General features: G+C 41.8%; 1 protein-coding gene across 3 annotated transcripts in view; it reads right to left on the minus strand.

Moving 5' to 3' along the window:
* KIRREL1 (kirre like nephrin family adhesion molecule 1) overlaps positions 1 to 17409 on the minus strand; it is a 164412-nt gene extending 147003 nt beyond the window's left edge. For all 3 annotated transcript variants that reach the window (XM_074223139.1, XM_074223138.1, XM_074223137.1), the window contains exon 1: positions 17334 to 17409. In XM_074223139.1, coding sequence (XP_074079240.1) covers positions 17334 to 17385 — 52 coding nt within the window. In that variant the 5' untranslated portion in view covers positions 17386 to 17409. The remainder of the gene's footprint in view (positions 1 to 17333) is intronic.
* Positions 17410 to 18436: the final 1027 nt, after the last annotated feature.

Consider the following 18436-nt stretch of genomic DNA (forward strand, 5'->3'; position numbering starts at 1 on the left):
ACTAGCTTCCCCAGACAGACTCCTGAGTCCACTTCCTTAGCTTTTAACAGTCTCTCCTTGGAGGCACTGATACCTCCAGTTTAGAATTTCTTATTAATGATGTATCACCTTGTCTATGTCTAGGTAGTACTGGAGGGAAGAGGTGTCCTGTCTCACCAGGATGGGAGTTCCCCAAGAGCAGAAATTCTATTTCTTCCTTTGTCTGGATTCACCTTGCACCTAGAATGACTGGATAGGTTCTGCTCTGCAGTGAAAATTTGACTGGGATGTTACATTACTCTGTGACTTGTAGCACAAACAGCTGCTTGATCCCAAAGGGCAGGGATGGACAGACAGCATGACTAGATGACCTAAGGAGAGGGAATATTTGTAATCAGGGATACTCAGGCAAGCCTTTGCTTGCCATCTCTTTCTTTTCTAAATTCCACCTTTGGAGGGATTTGGGCTTTAATTCCCAGTTATCTAAAAGTTTTCTGGTGTTGCTCAACCCATAGGAGGGACAGAGATGAATGAAGTTGATATAGACAATATCAAATGGAAATGAGTGGGGGTTCTCCAGCTGGTCTGGGCAGAATAACCCCATTAGTAAGTATCTCATAGTAAATATAGGGAAACTGGAGTGGAGGGGAAAGACCTTGTTGTTTACTGAAGGTCAAACTGGATTTCTATTATTATGTTTTCTTTCTGATCCTGAGCCTAAACCTCACCATAAGAAATGGTTAAATTATTCCCTCCCTCCATCCCAACATACATATTAGAAATCCTCAATCATGGCTTTACCATGCATAAGGCAATGAAAAAGACCTTGGAGGAAAGGAGATTATTTAATCCAAAAGAGAGAAGGATGAACCAATGACAGTCTTTAAATCCCTGGAGAGGTTATCAGATAGAAGAGGGTAAGCCCATTGTTCCCTAGGTGGATATTCAGGAAGAACTTTCTGAATGCTAGGGTTTGTTAGAAGTAATAATGCATGGGTGAAGGATATGATGAAAATCTCCTTTATAGATCTTCATAAATAGGAAAGAGACCCCTATCTCTCTTTCTTTGGATGGACTAAGATATGCCTCCAATTTTTTTATTTTTTATTTTTAATTTTGGGGTTTGGGGGTTTTTTTTATTTTTATTTTTTGCCTTCAATTTTAAAAAGAGATTTCTAGAAAGTTTTAGCATTGGAGAAAAAAAATCATTCTACTTTTCCTTTCCCTAACCAAGATTCTTGGCTGGCTGACCTTTTCTGCAATCTTTCAGAACATCTTGGTTAACTTTTCCAATTGCAGATACCTGAATTTATTCATGTAAGTCATGGGTTTTAGAGCTAAAAGAAATTTTAGAGATAATCTGGTCCAATTCCTTCAATTTATAGATAAAACCTAAGGCAAAAGAAGGAAGTGACTTGTCTAAGGACATAGGTAGTGACAGAGACTACTAATTAAATGATTTTTTTTTAAGTTGGGGCAATTAGATGAAGAGGGGATAGTGGCCTGTTTCCCTTATTTTGCTAAGGGCAAGGGAAATGTCTTCATCGCTGTACATTTCCATCCTGTATCCTAGGCTGGGTTGGGGTAATGGGACAACACTGAGTCTTCAGTGCTGACTGACTTACTAAGAGGCTTACTAAGACCCACTTTGTGAGCTCAGACCACCCACCCACCTCAAGCCACTCCTCTTTATTGCACATAAACTCAATAAACAATCCTTCCAAATTTTCAGAAGCCATAGTTCCACTCCCACGCACCCCCATTTTGGCTATATTCTCCTATCATTTTCCTTATTCCAAGTGTCATGGTCCAGGTATACAGCTGTCAAAGTGTTTTTCCTTATATCTCCCATAAAGAACTGAATTCTTGCTTTTTTTTACATTGTAAACAAACAAATTCCAGTGAAAATCATTAACATAGTTCCCAGCTGGTAGTGAGGGGAGGAATGAAGGAGGAAAAAGGAGGACAGTCATTCTTGAGAATAAGCTGAGTCCAAGGTTTGACTGGAGGCACCAGAAAAAGGGTGGCTGAGAAAGGTTTTCAAAATCAGGCTTGTGACTAGGTCTAGAGAAGCAAATAGAGAGCTTCTTCAGGCACTTCGGGTATGTGATAATATGGAAAGAACACTGGACCTAGGAGTCAAGAGATTTGGATACATGTCCCAGTGCCACTGCTTACAATAAACAGGTTGCTTCATCTTTTTCTGCTTCAGTTTCCTCATCTGTAAATAAGGTTGGCAATATTTTCACTGGGTAGCTCCACTTCTATCTAAGAGAGAGTGAGGCTGATACTTTTGTCCAAATCTGTCTCATAACCAATTTAGGGGCAATTCATCACCCCTTATGATGTCATTGGTCCTTTTTGAGAACTAAGGACCAACAACAACAATGAAGTACAATGTTTGGAAACCTTAAATTATTATGTAAATGAGTTGTTATTAACTTTACATTCTCAGGTCCCCTTCCATATCTAAAAATAAATAAGACCCTAAGGCTTTGTATACATTTAAAAAATATATTCATTAGTTTATGGCATCTTACACGCGAAATACAACAGCTGAAAGTAAATGTCTAAAAAGTGAATCAAATCCTTTTGACTTTCATTATAATATTGGAGATACATTTCCCTGGGGGAAAAAATCCTCTGATATTCTGCATTGAAAATTTTGGAAGAAAAAAAGACCAGTCCTAATTGCCTAAAGGGCAATCAAATTGTATACCTTTTGATCCAGCAATACCACTACTAGGTCTATATCCCAAAGAGATCATAAAAATGAAAAGGATCTACATGTACAAAAAACATATAGCAGCTTTTTGTGGTGGCAAAGAATTGGAAATTGAGGGGATGTTCATCAAGTTGGCTGAACAAGTTGGGATATAGGATTGTAACTGAATATTCTTATGCTCTAAGAAATGACAAGCAGACTGATTTCAGAAAAACCTGGAAAGACTTACATGAACTAATGCTGACTAAAGTGAGCAGAACCAGGAGAATATTGTATACATTGAGAGCAATATTGTACAATGACTAACTGTTGTTGATGTTTGTCTTTCATTCTCAAAGAAGACCATGACAATCAGGGAGGTGCCACATGAATTAGATTTGTTCTCCAAGAGATATCCTGGAGGAGAGGTAATCCCTGAAGAGAGACAATCTGGATTAAGTGATTTACTCAAAGTCACAAAGCTAGTAAGTGTCAAGTTTAGAACTCCTATCCTCCTGACTCCAAGGACAGTGCTCTATCCACTGTGGCATCTTGGCTCCTCTCGGCAATGCAATGATTGAAGACAATTCTAAAGACTCAAGATGAAAAATATCATCCATATCTAGAGTCTGAATGCAGATTGAGGCATATTATTTTCACTTTTTAAAATTTTTTGTTTTTCATGGTTTTTACCTTTTATTCTGTATCTTCTTTCACAATTTGACTAATGTGGAAATATGTTTATATGACTGTACATATATAATCTATATTAGATTGCTTGCCATCTTTGGGAAAGGGGAAGGGTGGGAATAGGGAAAATTTGAAACTCACAATCTTTTGAAATAAGTGAATATTGAAACTTATATTTACATGAAATTGGAAAAAGTAAAATACTATTTCCACAAATAAATAAACAAATAAATAAAAATAAATAAATAAATAATGGTCAGTCAAAGACCTGCTGGATGTTGGGCTTTTTGTATTGGGATCTCTCTACTACCATCCCTTTGTTTGCCCTTCTCTAGAACACAGAAGTGGTTTCTCCAGTCCTTGATTCTGCACTTAAAACTCGTAACATTGCCTTTACTCCTTGTATTCTGTTAGTTAAAATAACTCATTGAGCTGGGCTATAGTATCATTCTTCATCTGGGGAGAGGAGGGGTTTGTCATCAAACACGACAAAAAAAAAACTTTGAAATTAATGTTTTCAGCAAGAAGAAATACCCTACTCTATCAATTCTTTATACTCTAAGTTCTGAAAGAAGAATTGGCTTCAAACAGGGAGGCTAACTCTCCATTATCTGTGGGGAACTTATGCAGTTTTCAAATTGTACACAGAATGTTTTTGGTCTTTGACAGGCTTCCTCCTACCACCTGCCACTTCCTTCCACCATGGGTCTCAGTGTTTTCAGAAATGAAACAAATATATTTTAATACTGGACTGAGCCAAGCATAATTAGGAAGGTAAATTTTCTGATTAAAAACAAAATAAAACAAACAAACAAAAAACCCTGCACAGTTTAATGCATTGTAAATAACCATTTGGCTTTCCATCCTCAATCAACATTCTCATCTTTGCTGATATTTGCACTGCACTTTAAAGTTTACAAAGTACTTTACATATGTTATCTCATTTGATTCTCATAACAATTCTGTGAAACACAGCAAACTGAAGATAAAACTAGGTTAGTGACTTGTCCAAGGCCAAACAGTGATTAAGTTTCTGAGACTGAATTGGATTTCAGGTCTTCCTGACTCCGGGACTCCAATCACTATCACACTTAGAGAATCTTTCCCGATTTTCTTCCTGTTCTAATGCCCCTAAGATGATTCCTAGAATATCCAAACTAACAGAAAGTCTTCATTGGCTTGGATAATAGAGTATTCATTATTTTATTTCAAATTTTTCTGCTTCCTGAATGAGAACATTTCCACCAACATTTGCTTGTCTCATTTAGACTTCAGACTTTCAAAGAGCAGGGACAATGTCTTCTGAACTTACTTTCCATAGTGTTCAGCAGGTATGAGGATGAAGATAATAATGAAGACAGTCATAACAATGACTACAGATCATCATAATTGGCTTTTATAGTACTTTAAGGATTACAAAGTATTTTATAAATATATTTTATCCTCACAACAATCTTAGAAAGTAGGTATTGTTAATATCTCTATTTTACAAATGAGAAAACTGAAGCACAGACAAGTTAAATTACCTACCCAGGATCACACACATATCAAACATCTGAGACTGAATTTGTCCTGACTCTAGGACAAGTGCTCAATCCATTAAGTTACCAATTAATTATGAGTTCAGAGATTTTTTCTCCATACCATTCAGACCAGTTGAGAAATTTCCCTGGGATAAGTCAGGAACCATAAGGGCCCAAAGGGAAGGTCAGTTCTGCTATGTAGACCATAGAATCACGGATTTAGAGTCAGATTGGATCTCAGAGGTCATGAAATCTAATCTTGAAATGTTGCAGATGAAGAAACAGGCCCTAGAGAGGTTATGGAAGTAGTAAGGTAGGAGTTGGACCCATTCTCCTGATTCCAAAGCCAGTGCTTTTTTTTTTTTTCACAGTAAATAACATATTGTTTCCCCAGGGTTCATTTTCTAGATTCCATCACAGGCAACCTGTGGTCAGGATGAGCTAAAAATCATCTTGGGCAGCTAGGTACTAGAGTTCTGGTCTAGTGGCAGACCTGAATTCAAATCTAAACTCAAACTAGCTATTACTTAACCTGTTTGGCTCAGTTTCCTCATCTGTAAAATGAGTTAGAGAAGAAAATGGCAAATTACTCCAGTCCATTTGTCAAAAAAATCCCAAATGGTGTTGTAAAGACTTGGACACAACTTGAACAACTGAGTGCTATAGAGTAAGGAGACTATCAAGGTTGTGGTTTAGTGATTAGAGTGCTCAATTTGGGAGCCAGGAAGACCTGAGTTCCAATTTGACCTCAGATTCTTACTAATTGGGTTACCCTGCAAAGTCATTAGACTCAATCAGTATTGCTACCCAGACACTGAACAAGATAAGTAACATGGCAAGGTGAAAAGAACACTGGATTTGAAATCAGAAAAGATGGGTTCTGATCTTTGCTTTGTTATCTATTACTTGTGTGACCTTGGAGAAGTCACTTTAATTCTTAGGACCTCTCTTCTTCATGTGTTTCTTCACATGCAAAATGAAAAGGATTAGACATAATGATGGTGGTGGTAAATGGTGATAGAGAAAGAGAAGGGAGAAGAGGGAAACCAAGAGGCAGAAAAGGACAAAGAGAATTTCTTTCATAGGCTCTACTCTGCTTGTCTGTGCCTTCTGGCTTCTACATCCTCCCCCCAAGGCCCATGCTCCTCTACCCTTCTCAGCCCCTTTACTGTTAATAACCTCCCAGTTAAGGGAGCAATGGGAAGATGCAGTTAAAAGCATCTTGTGGCTTGACAATGCTGGGTAATGGAGTGAGGAGAGCCCCAGGCCCTTCCTGGGAGAATTCAGGAAGGAGGCAGGGAGTTGGGGGGGAGGTTAGGAAATCTTCAGCTAAGCTGATTATAAGGACAAAGTTAATTTAGAAATTGTAGCTACTGGCTCTCTATGGGTGAAGTCAGGAATTTGTCGTGGTCCAGGGAAGGGATGTGTGTGTGAAGACTAGACATAGGGACTAGGTGATTTGGTAAGGAGATTTATCTGACCTGCCTTTATTTCTAGAAAATCAAATCTTTTGGAGTCTGACTTTTTCAACTCCTTCATACAGAGGATATGGAAGGGTAAAGCTGGGCATTTGTAAATAGGATTGCACTTCTAAGCCCTCAGCCTTTGAGTATCCTGCCCCTGGGAAAGATATAAGCCACTCCATTCTCTGAACTTAGTTCCCTGTCTCTGGCACTTACCCCCCATCTCTATAAATGAGTACTCAAATCTTTTGTACCTGGTCTCCCCATTCCTGGCACTTATTTCTATCCCTTCTCCCATATTTAATCCTTTCTTTCCCTTGTATTTTGTCTACTGCATCCCTTTTGGTTCCCTCCCTCCATTTCCAACCTCCTTCTCATTCCATATATGGGAAGTTGTTTCCCTCCATGACATTTCCCTATGCTTTGTATTTAATCCCTTCCTTCCCTTTTATGAAATACAGATATTCTAGTGGTGAGAGAGTTGGTCTCAAAACCAAGAAGGCCTGGATTCAAATTCTGATGCTGATACATACATACCTCCCATTAGATTATAAACTCCTAGAGGGCAGGGCTTGGGCAGCTAAGCAACCTAGAATCAAGAAGGTTCACCTTGTCCTTCTTCATGCTTCCTTAGCATATACTAATAATAACCACAATAATAAATATTAACAGCTACTATTTCTATAGTACTTTAAGATTTGGAAAGCACATTAGAAATATTATTTCCTTATATCCTTACAACAACCCTGGAGAGTAGGAGCTATCATCACACCCTTTTTATAGATGGGGAAATTGAGGCAATCAGATTAAGTGACTTGTCCAGGCTCTCACAGATGGGACATGAGTTCATATCTGGATTCAGATCTTCCTGATCCCAGGCCCAACACTGTATATAATCTACCACCTATATACATATATATATATATACTATATATATATATATATAGTTACACATACACACATATATGCATGTATATAAACGCCAGTTATTCTTTTTTTTTTTTTTTAGGTTTTTGCAAGGCAAATGGGGCTAAGTGGCTTGCCCAAGGCCACACAGCTAGGTAATTATTAAGGGTCTGAGACCGGATTTGAACCCAGGTACTCCTGACTCCAAGGCTGGTGCTTTATCCACTACACCACCTAGCCACCCCGCCAGTTATTCTTAATCTTGCCACAGGTCACAAATTGAGTTAATGATGATGGTAAGACTAGAGTGTAGATTCTTTTGATTCCTATTCCTAACTACTTCCCACTCTATCCAGTCCTAGGCATCTCTTTACCTCAGTCATTTCCTGGGTTTTCTGGCAGGTGAAAGTTTTATGGTGGGGTGGGGAAAGGAACAAATCTTATCAAGAACTTTTATTATTTCACTCTCTTTGTAAAAAACTAACCATGGATTCCCACTTGCCTACAGGATAAAGTCCAAACTCCTTAATGGGTTATTCAAGGCTCTCCAGTATCTGGGTCCCACATATCTTTCAAACTAATCTTTTATTAGTGATGTGCTCACTCCCTTATGCAGACTCTTTGCTCCAGCCAGATTGATCTATTTCACTGTTCCCCAAGCTTGCCTGAAATATATATTTTTTGCCTCTTTAGCTTTATCAGTTCCACCTTCTGGAATGTTCTCCCCTTCTCTCCAACCATTCAAATCTAATACACTCTTCAAAGTACAGAATCAACCAATCAATCAATCAACAAGCATTTATTAAACCAGGCACTGTGCTAATGCTGAGGATATAAAGACAAAAAAAAGTTCTTTCTCCATGAAAGTCTTTCAAAAATTCCAAGACAGCAGGGAATGTTTTCTTCCTCTAAACTGCTGACTGTTGTTAACGGTAAATGCTTATTGCCTATAATAAGGCATTTATTAAAAGACACCAAAGTGTAATGGAAAGAACATTGTGCTTGAATTCAGATATGATAGGTTTGAGACCCAGTTCCCTTATCTTATAAGATGCATGGGTTTCAGTTTCCTCTTTTGTAAAATGGAAAAGTTGGACTAGATTTTTTTAATGTATAATACCTTATATTACTACTTTCATTTTTAGTTTTGTTTATATTATTGCCTTAATAAGATTCTAAGTTCCTTGAGGTTAAGGACCCTATTATATAACATTATCTCCTGATACTATCTTGATGCAGTAGCTACAATCATTCTAAGGCAAAGAATAAAAAGTCAACTAATATGCCATTGTTTCCCCTGCCCAGGGCTATCCATTTGCCTCAGTGTCATCTTCAACTTCACATTCTTTCTCACTCCAATTAACTCCAAGTTTGCCAAATCTCATTTCTACTTCTATAACATGTCTCCCAAAGATTCTCTTCTCTCCCTTTACGCAGTCAATGCTCTCAGGTCCTTGACACCTCTCATTTGGACAGTTAAATGAACATCCTATTTGGTTCGAAGCCTCTCCCTACCCCAATCTATCCTTACCAGAGCTGCTCAAACTAGACGTGAACCAAATGTCTCTCCTTGTCACTGTACCCCCCTTCAATAAATTCTCCTGATCTACTGTTATCTCTAGGATTAAATCTAAACTCCTCTGCTTGGCATTTCAAACACTGTAGAACCTGACCCCTTCCTCCCTTTCCAGTTTTCTTAAACATTCTTCTTCTCCATGTACTTTATAATTCATAGTTAACAGTTTTTCTTCACTTCTGACATCTCATTTCCCATCTTGGTGCATTTGTACTGCTTTTTTTCAGTGATTAATTTTTTTTTTAATTAAGACATCTTAATAAATGGCACATCTCTCTCAAGGGGAGAGGGGGCCCTTTGTATTGATTTTGAATGTACCCCCTTTCTCACCTCTTAGACTTAAATGAACTCCTATGTCCTAGCAAGCATTTCCTGATTCCACCAACTGATCATATTCTCTCTTTTCAAATCACCTTATATTATTTGTGTAAATTCTATATTTACTTGTTTATATTTTGTCTTTTCCATCAGAATGTAAGCTTTTTGAGGACAGAGGTTATTTTGATCTTGTCTTTTTTTTCTACTCAGTTCTGGACAAAGTACTAGAATATTCTAAACTCTATTTGTTGATTAACTGAGTAATTGATTTGTCCCCAAGTCATACATCAGGTCAAGAATAGGTCATAGAGCCATAGAATAACAGCCAAAAAACTTGATTTTAAAATGAGGAAACTGAGGCCCAGAGAAATGTTATCACAAGTTCAAGAACATAGCTAGTATTTATGTAACTCTTTAAGGTATGATTTTGCTTTATATATTTTATCTTATTTGATCCTCACAACCATTCTGAGAGCAAGGGTCTATTATTTTCTCCATCTTGCACTGGAAGAAACTGAGGTAGAGAGAAGTAAAATGACTTATTCAAGGTCACACAACTAATATGGGTCCGAAATCTGTATTGAATTGAGGTCTTCTGGACTCCAAGTCCAATACTCCATGCATAATTGTACCTTATTGACATACAGTGGCAGAGGCAAAGAAGAGCTCAGGAGTCTTTTCACCAGACTATACTGCCTATTATCCTACCAGTGGCCAGTGGCCCTCTTATTTGCATCCTCCCTGGGTTTCTGTCCTCTCGTTTTGCCAAGGGAGAGAAATGAAAAGCTTAGAGGGAAAACCTCAAGAATCACTAGCTACAAAAAAAGAATCTTTGCATTCTCTCTTTGAGTAGTGTGGGACAAGTTTTCAGGATCCCTTAAGGACTTGGTCACTTGGGCTCAGCAGCCAGGAGCTAACAGCCTTTCTATATCTTTCCACCTCCTTTTCAAAGAAAACACAGATTTCTCTATAAGCATTTAAGCAAATGCCCTCTTGCCTTCTGGGGGTATGCTTTTACACTTATCCTTCTCTTAAAGGACTCTTCTAATCCACTATCTTCTCAAGGCCACTCCCATTGAACCTAACTTTCTATCCTTGCCCAAGATAAATGAAGAAGCAGCAGTAACCTCTATAGAGAAACTAACTGAATTTGCCAGGAATAGCTAGAGATTTCTACCCCTGGATTTAAGACCTATAATCCCAGGGAGGCTGGCTGGCTGGAAGACACATTTATTTCAATACGATCACAATTTTGTTAAATGGGCTTGAAGAGAGCAGAGAGGGATGAAGCTCTAGCCCCTGGAGATGACAGAGGTTAATAAAAGTCGTTGGAGAAATTAAATGTAGAGGAAGGGAAAAAGTCAGGAGGTTGAAGGGTTGGGGGCCAAGAGAGAGAAGAAAAATGTGATCTTCAGCCCCATCTGGCACAGATAGAGCAACCTTCCTCCCAAGAGCTCAAAGCATTTAACTATAGTTCACTGTCTTGTGTATCTGGGGTGGGAAGCTATCACAGCTGGAAAACGGAGGCATCCAGCTAAGAAGGGACCGAGGTCACACAGTGGGGGATCTGAATGCAACCCAGGAAGGGTAACACACTCAGAAGGGAAGGGCCTTGGAAGGGGAATCAGGAATCCTGAGTTCTAGTCTCAGCTATACTACTGGATCCCTTTGGGTAAATAGCATACCCCAATGTGGGCCTCAGTTTCTTCCTTTTTCAAATAAGATGCAAGGACTCCTGCAATTCTAACATGCTGTAGTCTTACAGTTTGAATTATCCCCCACCCAATCCCAAGACTGGTCTAATAGACCCTTACTAAGATTTACAATGCAACTATGTACTACATACTTGATCAGGTTTACTATGTAACTATAATATTGTTGTAGTATATTAAGTATTCAAGCTTACAACCTGTGATCTCCATTGTCATCCCCTAAGTATGATTCTGTCATCTCATTACATTCACCTCCCCTTCTTGTGCAGGAAGACCATGCAGAGAGACTGAGAAAGACAAAGATTGATCCCTCAAAGAACTTTGAATGCTACTGGTTGCAAAAGAGAAACATGCAATGCTCTAGGGGTGTACAAATGGATAAACCTTGGGGGTTGCATATCCACATATGTAGTCACCAGTGTACAAAGTCTATAAAAGAGTACATAATAGGCTGATAGTAAGGATGGCAAGTGCATGTGTTCTGGGTCTAAATATGGCTGACATAGTTAAAAAAAATTGGCCCTAGGTGTTCTTCTTTCTACTCATTCAACTACCACCTGTAATATAGCCTTGCCTTCTTATTCTAGCCTGAACAAAGACAGGCCTCCAAAATTCTTCTGGATGGTTCTGTTGTCATCATCAGAAGAACTGCATTCATATCTCAGCTCTTCTATTTACTAGTTGTGTGAACTTTGATAACTTTACCTCTTTGACCTCAATTTCCTTATCTGTAGAATGGAGAGCATGACCTCCAAAGTAACTCCCAGTTGTAAGATTTTATGATTCTTTGTTGCTATACATACTCAAGTTTACCTGTGTGTGTGTATATGTGTAGGTTTGGTTCAAATATGTGCTAATGGGTAGGGATAACAGTCCTAATGACTTTCATCTGAGGCTCTTTAGAGTCCTGGAATTAGGGAATGGGGAAAATAGTTGACCTTCACAGCAACCTTGGGAAGCAGGCATTATTATTTTTCCTATTTTACATATGAGGAAACTGAGGCAAATAGCTATTAAGTGACTTGCCCAAGGTCACCTATGTCTGAGGAAGGATTTCAACTCAGATCTTCTTGACCCTAGATATTGTATCGCCTAGCTGCCCCATAAGCAGCACCTCAGGGAGATCTGACTTTTATTTTGTTTTGGGATTTCCAGCAAATTGGATAGGCATGAGGGAGGGAGGGAGGCAAATTTATTCCTCCTCCTGGAACTCTTCCTTCTCTTCTCTTCTTCCTCCCACCTCCAATGAATTTCAAGACCCATAAAGAAATTCTTTATCAAACTCTGGAAAATTTCTAGGGGAGGGAGAAGGCCTTTTCCCCAGGGACTCATACTATAGGATATTGTCAGAAAGTGAAGTATTTGGGAAGAAATCTACCCTATAACTCCTGGCTGGGAACAGGGTAGCAGGACCTGGAAGACTAGGAGCCCACAAGGGGGGCACAAGAACTGCCCATTCCACACTATTGGCTCCAGCTAGAACTAGACCCTGGGAAAAAACACTCCTAAGAAAGGCAACTGAGAAACATTGAAAGTTAAAGTTCTCACCCTCACCCTGAATATCCAAAGGTTGTTTTCAGGTATTTTTGGTTTTTTGTAGCAATTTAGCACTGGGGAGAAAAAGAGACTGACACCAGGTAGGGGGATAAAATGATGAGACAAAACTGGGGAAAGAGGTAAGGGCCTGGTAGACATTATGAGAAAGGGCAGGGAATAAAGGGAAGCTGGCGGGTAGGGACAGAGTCTGGGAGCAGAACAGGTTTGGGGGGAATACTGTAGGAGAAGGGCATAACTGAAGGAAGGAGGAACACTAGCTGGAATGGCTCAGGAAAGTCCAAATTCCAGTTGTGGGATATGTAAGACAAAAAATAGGAGACTCTTGGCTTCCTACATTTTCTCCTACACAGTATGGCACAGTAACTTCAAATTAAACAATGACAGTGTCCACATGAGGTACATGAGTCAATATCCCTGTAAATATAACTCCCAGTTTTCACCCTGTCAAAGCCAGGTTAGCTTAGAAGCAGATCATCATTTGGGGTGAGTTGAGGTTAGTTGAGGAGGAGAGAGAAGTTGAGTCCTCCCAGTTGTTCAGGTATTTGCATCATGACCAGAATCTACACTTCTTCCCAGATACTTAAATGTAAACATTTGTAAACATTTTGTAAACCTTAAAACATTATTTAATCACAATTATAATTATTATTAAACTAACAGATGAAAAGAAACAAGTTCAAGCCTTCCCTGAAGTCTCGGTCTCCTTTACTCTGCCATCCTTAAGCCCCTTCCAGAGGTTCCTTCAATTCAGAACCTTTTAAGAGCCATTTTCTGAGAGACCATCCCCTTTACTATTTATGTCTGTCCAAACCTCAAGCACCATTCGCAGGTGCACAGTGGCTGGCAATAAATAAATGGCAACAAATCTTTAGTGACTGACTGATCTTCCCTAGTGGTAATGGGGGCACAAAGCTGAGGAAGTAGAAATGAGAGGTAGGAGAGAGAAGAACTGAACAACACAGTGGAATTGAAGAAAGGATCCAGTCATCTCAACATCCAATTGTTATCTCCAGGGGCTTTAATGGAAAGGCATGAGAATTCTGTTACCATAAGAGGACAGTGATGTCAATGATCAAATCAGTTCATTGACATATACCAAATCAGTGTGCCCAATTGGGTGCTGTGGGCAGCAAGAAATAAGAGACATGCTCCCTACTTTCAGTGGACACCCAATTTAGTCACCTATAACTGTAGCCAAGGTACCCCTACATCCAATAAGAACAGGCCTCAGAGTAATGGGGGATTTGTAATCCTAGGGAGAGAGGAGATTTTCCCTATTTACCCCCCCCCCAAATCCCAAAATCAAAACCAGCCCTCCAAGAGAACAGAAATTAAAAGCTTTCTATCCCAAGCTGAAAAAAAATACTTGGAGGAAGGGGCACATCTCCTATTTCCTAGCTTATACTTACTTAGGTCAAGTTCAATAAATGACCTAAAGATTAGCCTCTAAGTCTAAAAGCCTCTTCTAAAAGGGGGGAAGGGAGAAGCTATAAAAGAAGATCAGGAACAGAAGCCAGGAGAATCTTAATTACCAACTGTATCTCTTTTGTGTTTCCTTTCTATCTCCCCCCACCCAGTCTCAGGGGTTGAAATGGTCAGGGTGGGCTATATTTAGGGAAGATGGTCACCAACCTCTTTTGCCTTTATCCCTAAAGATGCTACAGCATATAAAGGGTTGAATCCTGGAATTCCAAAATATGCTTAGGCCTACCTCCCTACCTCCCCCACAGCTAGCACCCTAAAGCACCAGCCCAAAGAGTCCTCGAAGGCCTGGGGGGCTACCTTTGGAAGTAGCTCTGGCCCCCAGCGAGCCTGTCATCCCACATTGCTCTGATTAGCTCTAATCTTTCTTTTTCAATTTCTCCTCCCTGAGACCGGGGAGTGAGAAAATCTCCCAGAAAATGAATAAATATTTCAATTTTCAGTGCAATCAGTCTGAGGAGCCAGCGCATGATGGAAACGGGGGGAAGGATAATGGTTTTCATTTAGATAAGATACAGAAAATTATTTAGTGAAAAATGAAGATTGATGAAGCGCATTGAAATTTTTTAAATGCGAATTTTATTTCTCCCCCAGTTGTGTTCCCCCTTCTCCTCTTCCCTCCCCTCTTATACCCTTTTCACCCTATTTCCTCTTCTATCCCCATCTTCCCTACCCTGACCATGAGGACCCCATGGCAACCCATCATTCTTTTTCCCTCTCACTCCCCTCCCCCCCACTTCCTCCTAAGGACAGAGATTAAAGAAACTGAAGATGGTTCTGAATTCTAAATCCACCCAAGGTATCCCAGTCACCCCACTGCCTTTTTCCCTTCCTGTCCTATCACCCCTTTCCAATTCACATACACATTCAAACACACAGACACATAGATACACAGACACACACACACACACACACACACACACACACACACACACACACACAGATCCTCAACAGCTCCTGGTAATCCACAGCCCTCCCTCATCATACTTCTTCCTTAATTGTATTTGGTTCCCCCCCCCTCTCCAAAATAGAGTTCTCCCTCCCAATACCACAATAAAACAAATAACACATTTATATGCTATTGCCTTTGCCTCCTGTTTGGGGGTAGTGGTAGTGGAGACACACACACACACACACACACACACACACACATATACACACAACCCTTCCAGGAAGGGAGGTGGGGGGAGAGAGAGAGAGAGAGAGAGAGAGAGAGAGAGAGAGAGAGAGAGATGCTTTTTCTCTTTCTGACCATTTCCGACCTCGATGCAATCCACATGTCTCTCCTATTTGCAAGCTGTGCTTTTGTTCCTAGAGACTCAGACACATTCATGTTGCTGGTATTGGGGGGAAAGGGGTTATGGACATGGCACACAAACCCCTCCTCCACAAAACCCAAGAACAGATCCAAGCAGCCATTCCTCCCCCCAAGCCTGTCCCCTCCCTCTTCAGCAGCCTGGTTGAGCAAAGTCAGAACTTAAGTCATCTTTCCAACTTTTTTGCTAACTGGCCAGGCTGGGGCCTGGTTCTGGCCTTGGTCTCCCTCTTCCTCTCAGCACCAACCCCACCCCCATTCATGTGCTGCCTCTCCCCTTCAGAGGGGGAAGGGGAGAGAGGGACCAATGCCCTTTGGAAGGAGAGCAGGGAATCAGGCCTCCCCCAGCCCAACCCTAGCCAATTTTTGTTTTCAGAACTAGGAAGAAGGAACACTCCGATCCATACACATATAAACACTCAAAGAGGCAACTCAGTGTGCAGAGCAAGCCCCCCAATCCCGCATCCTAGACTAGAGGCTACCTTCACCTCCTCCCCTAACTCCATCACCAGAAACAAACAAACAAGCAAATAAATAAATAAAAGATCAGCCTCTCCATTTTGCAGTGTATTACATTTCTCTGTAGATATATGCACGTATGTCTATAGGTCTGGGTCTCTTTGTCTCTTTCTCTCTTATGGAGGGATCCTTAGATTTCTCTGTGTACATATGGGTAAACCTATGTCAGCTGATGTATTTATTTGATTTCATAGAGTATATGTAGCTTGGGATGTGTCAGTCAGAGAATGTGACTATGTATTGGTATGTATGGGTGTTAGTGTGTGGATATCTGTATAATATGTGTATCTTTGTGTATTTTAGTATATGACTATGTCATTTTCTATGCAGGTCTATCTATGTTTTCAGTTGGTGTGTCACTTTATATCTTAGTCTAACCCTATGGATCTATGTATCTTGGTTAAGACTGTATCTGCCTCTTCCTCTATGTGTCTGTCTGCTCCACTGAGTATGTGTCTCAGTGTGTCTGTGTGTCTACTGATTGTGTCTCCTGTGTGTCTATGTTGTGTGACTCATTGTCTGTCTCAATGTGTCCAGATCTGTGGATCAGTTTTTGTCCCCTACAGCCATATCCATTGGGCCAGGCCCCCTGCTCCACAGGTCCTTGTCCCAGTTACAGATTCTACCAGCAGAAGGGTCACTATGACACCCTTCTCCTCTTCCTGCATCCACCCCTTTATGACCAGAGAATTGAAAGAAGGCATAAGCATCTTCCTCTGCCCTCTAGTGAGGACCACAGGCTCCAGGGTAACCCCCCTCACCTCTCACTCATTTTCTAAGTCAGGTTTAAGCAAATGGAAGCCACCAACACTCCACTGAACTGCAAAATTGGGGGTGGGGGCTGACAGCCCCCTCCTAACAAAATAAATAATTACCACCTTTTTTGTGCCAGAGATATAAACCAGAGCTTCCTCAACAACTCTCCCCATCAGTCAAGCCAGATCTGGGGCTGTGGCTACAGATTCTCCTTACCCCCATTCTCATCCCCACCCCCAGGAATCTAGCTGGAGTAGGGAGGGGGCAGCTTTACATACCTCTAAAGGGGTTTCCAGAGTTAATTATCTCCACAAAGGGCAAGACCCCTCCCAAACTCTAATACTCCTTAGCTAGGACCCTAGCAGCCAGGATTTTGGACACGTTCAGGATCAGTTTCCAGATTCCTCCAACCTTGGGGGATGTAGGGTTCACTGACCCTTTCCACTCTTCACTCCCACCCGCACCACAATCCTCAAATCCCCTGGTTCTCTGGGCCCCAAGCCTCCGCTAAGCCAGAGAAAGCAACTTGGAGAAATCAAAAGGGAAACTCATCCCCTTCCTCTGCTCTCCGCTAGCCCCCTCCCCCTATGCCTCGCGACCTCCACCTTCCTGCCCACCTCGTGGCCTCTCCTCTCCCATCGACACCTCCTTCCCCAAGCTTCCCCAAGGGCCAAAAGTGGAGAGAGTATAACCGAACTACTCCCCCATCGTTCCCGCGAACCCCTTCTTGTGCTCAGCCCCTCGCCCCCAGCACGAGGAGGTCAGGGGATCTGGAGGCGTAGGAGCAGGAGACTAGGGATCGGTTGGGGGGGGGGGCGGTGTGGGGTCCTTACCTTGGGAGAAAGTGTCGGAGAGAGTGAGGAGCCAGACAAGGAGGCTCAGCATGCTGTCCGTCCGCCGTCTGCCCGCCCGCCCGCCCGCGGCTGGGGCCCGGAGTTGGCGAGTGAGAGAGGGAGAGAGAGAGGAGAGGGCTGGGGGGAGGAGGGGGAGCCCTGGGGCCCGCCCCCCGTCCGCCCCCGCCCCCTCCACACACACACACACACACACACACACACACACACACACACACACACTCTTCCCTCTCTCAATCCTGCTTTTTCTCTCTCTTCCTCTTCTTCCTCCCTGCTTCTCTCTAATCCTTCCTTTCTGTCTGACTTTGTCTCTCGATGTCTCTGTCTCTCTTTCCCTCTCTTTCCTCTTCCCCTCCCTCCTTCCCTCTTCCTGACGTCTACTTTTCCTCCGACGGCACCTCCCACATTACCCTCCTCCTCCCCCTCCCCTTCAAAAAGGAAAAAAAACCCCACCAAAATCTTACTACCTCGCAGAAACAGGGATCGGGGAGACAGCGCGCGAGAAAAAAGGGGAGTAAAAGAAGGAGAAAGAAAAGAAGGCGGGATCATTGAAGGCGCTGGGTTGGGGGGGGGTGCGGACACTTCCCCCTACCCGCCCCCCCCCCGGGTCTTTTCGGCCCCTAGGATGGGATTGAGAAGGTTCCAGGGCGCTGGGTGCCTGTTCTTCCTGGAGTGGGGCTGGGAGAGTCTAGACCATGTGTGAATATGATAAGAGGAAGCAAATTCTTTAAAGGAGTTGGGAAGCTTGGGGATACTTTCCTACCCCATTCCCGCTCTAACCTCGGGGGAAAAGAAGAATCCTGGAGTCCAGATTTTACTTCCCGGTAAATGTGCTTGAAAGCTAGGACTGATGCGCCCCCTCTTCTGAATTCCCATCCCCGAAGATAACGGGGCTCAGATTGGAGTCTAAGCGTCTTCCTGTCCCACACTCGAGGGTCTGCTTCACCCCCGTCAGCTGCATTGCAGAGCAAGTTAAATGTTGGTACCACCGGGACGAGCAAGAATGACATCCAGCTAAGAGGTGACCCTTGCCTTTGGACACCCTTTCCTTTCTTCTGCTGGTCCCCTGCTCCAAACGGAGAGAA

The sequence above is a fragment of the Macrotis lagotis genome, chromosome 2 (genome assembly GCF_037893015.1).
Source record: "Macrotis lagotis isolate mMagLag1 chromosome 2, bilby.v1.9.chrom.fasta, whole genome shotgun sequence".
In the NCBI taxonomy this organism is placed as follows: Eukaryota; Metazoa; Chordata; class Mammalia; order Peramelemorphia; family Peramelidae; genus Macrotis; species Macrotis lagotis.